Source organism: Cucurbita pepo, unplaced genomic scaffold (assembly GCF_002806865.2).
Source record: "Cucurbita pepo subsp. pepo cultivar mu-cu-16 unplaced genomic scaffold, ASM280686v2 Cp4.1_scaffold003495, whole genome shotgun sequence".
NCBI lineage: Eukaryota > Viridiplantae > Streptophyta > Magnoliopsida > Cucurbitales > Cucurbitaceae > Cucurbita > Cucurbita pepo.
Genome location: NW_019649502.1, coordinates 1 through 1079, shown reverse-complemented (window position 1 = coordinate 1079; position 1079 = coordinate 1). Strand labels below are relative to the sequence as shown.

Here is a 1079-nt window from a genome sequence, read left to right as displayed (position 1 = left end):
AACCTCTTAATTTTTTAAAATGGATTAATGCCAAATTAATTGGAGCATTTATAAAGGGTATTATAGGAAATTTACATAACTAAGACGAGTGTGGAGTGGCTGTCTTCTCCCTGAGGCACTAAATCGAACCCCGTAAAACGTGAACCAAACCAGAAAGCTTCTCAAAATTAATGGCGTTGGTAGCTTTCAGATTCATCAATGGACCGCGGCCCGCGCTCCGTCGAGCCTATACCCCACAAAAATCTAGGATCATACGAGCGTTCTCGGCGATTATGTCTCCGCCCTCCAGAGCCGTCGTCTACGACCGCCATGGTCCTCCAGACAGCGTTACCAGGTGATTATTCTTCTCGATTTTAACTTAATTTACTTCGGAATTGTTTTTTCTCTATACGATCAGCGGCCATTGGTCTGGTGCAGAGTGATTAACTTACCGCCGGTGGAAGTGAAAGCGAATGATGTGTGTGTGAAAATGCTGGCTGCTCCGATCAACCCCTCCGATATTAACCGCATTGAAGGTAGAAGTATTACTTACGAAGCAATTGATTCTTGTTGATGTAGACTTGTAATAATTTTTCTGATTTTCTGAGATAGAAAGATTTCTTGGATTCTGATGCTGATGTTAGGGAATTTGGGGATTTTTAGGTGTATACCCTGTGAGGCCGGAGGTGCCGGCAGTTGGAGGATATGAGGGAGTTGGAGAAGTGCATTCAGTGGGCTCGGCCGTTCAGGGTCTTTCACCTGGTGACTGGGTTATCCCATCTCCACCTTCTTCTGGTACTCTTTAATCCCAAAAATGAGTAAACACAAAAAACTGAAATTTTATGGATAATGTTCAGTCCCATGTCATGGTATTTGAAGGCCATGAGCTTGGTGAATCCTTCTTGTAGCATTAATTTCAATGTACATTTCTCTTGTTCTGGTGTCGATCTGTTTTCTAGGGTTATTAAACTTGTTAATTCTTTCATAATTGCAAGCTTTGGTGACCCATCCACTGAGACATGCCTCGGCTTGATTCCATATTGTAAACTTGTGAATATTACGTGAGATCCCACATCGGTTGGGGAGGAGAACGAAACATT

General features: G+C 42.7%; 1 protein-coding gene across 1 annotated transcript; it reads left to right on the top strand.

Moving 5' to 3' along the window:
* Nucleotides 1-94: 94 nt before the first annotated feature.
* Nucleotides 95-810, top strand: LOC111786929 (enoyl-[acyl-carrier-protein] reductase, mitochondrial-like). The gene is made up of 3 exons (XM_023667121.1): nt 95-334; nt 418-515; nt 643-810. Exons 1-3 carry the CDS (start codon nt 171-173, stop codon nt 783-785), a joined length of 405 nt encoding a protein of 134 aa, XP_023522889.1. The 5' UTR covers nt 95-170; the 3' UTR covers nt 786-810.
* The last annotated feature ends 269 nt before the right edge of the window (nt 811-1079 follow it).

Excerpts from the sequence above, each read along its gene's own strand:
- LOC111786929 (XM_023667121.1), top strand. The coding sequence starts at position 171 with ATGGCGTTGGTAGCTTTCAGATTCATCAATGGACCGCGGCCCGCGCTC. Across the intron at positions 335-417 it reads CCTCCAGACAGCGTTACCAG|AGTGATTAACTTACCGCCGG; the intron begins GTGATTATTCTT and ends GGTCTGGTGCAG. Across the intron at positions 516-642 it reads CGATATTAACCGCATTGAAG|GTGTATACCCTGTGAGGCCG; the intron begins GTAGAAGTATTA and ends GGGGATTTTTAG.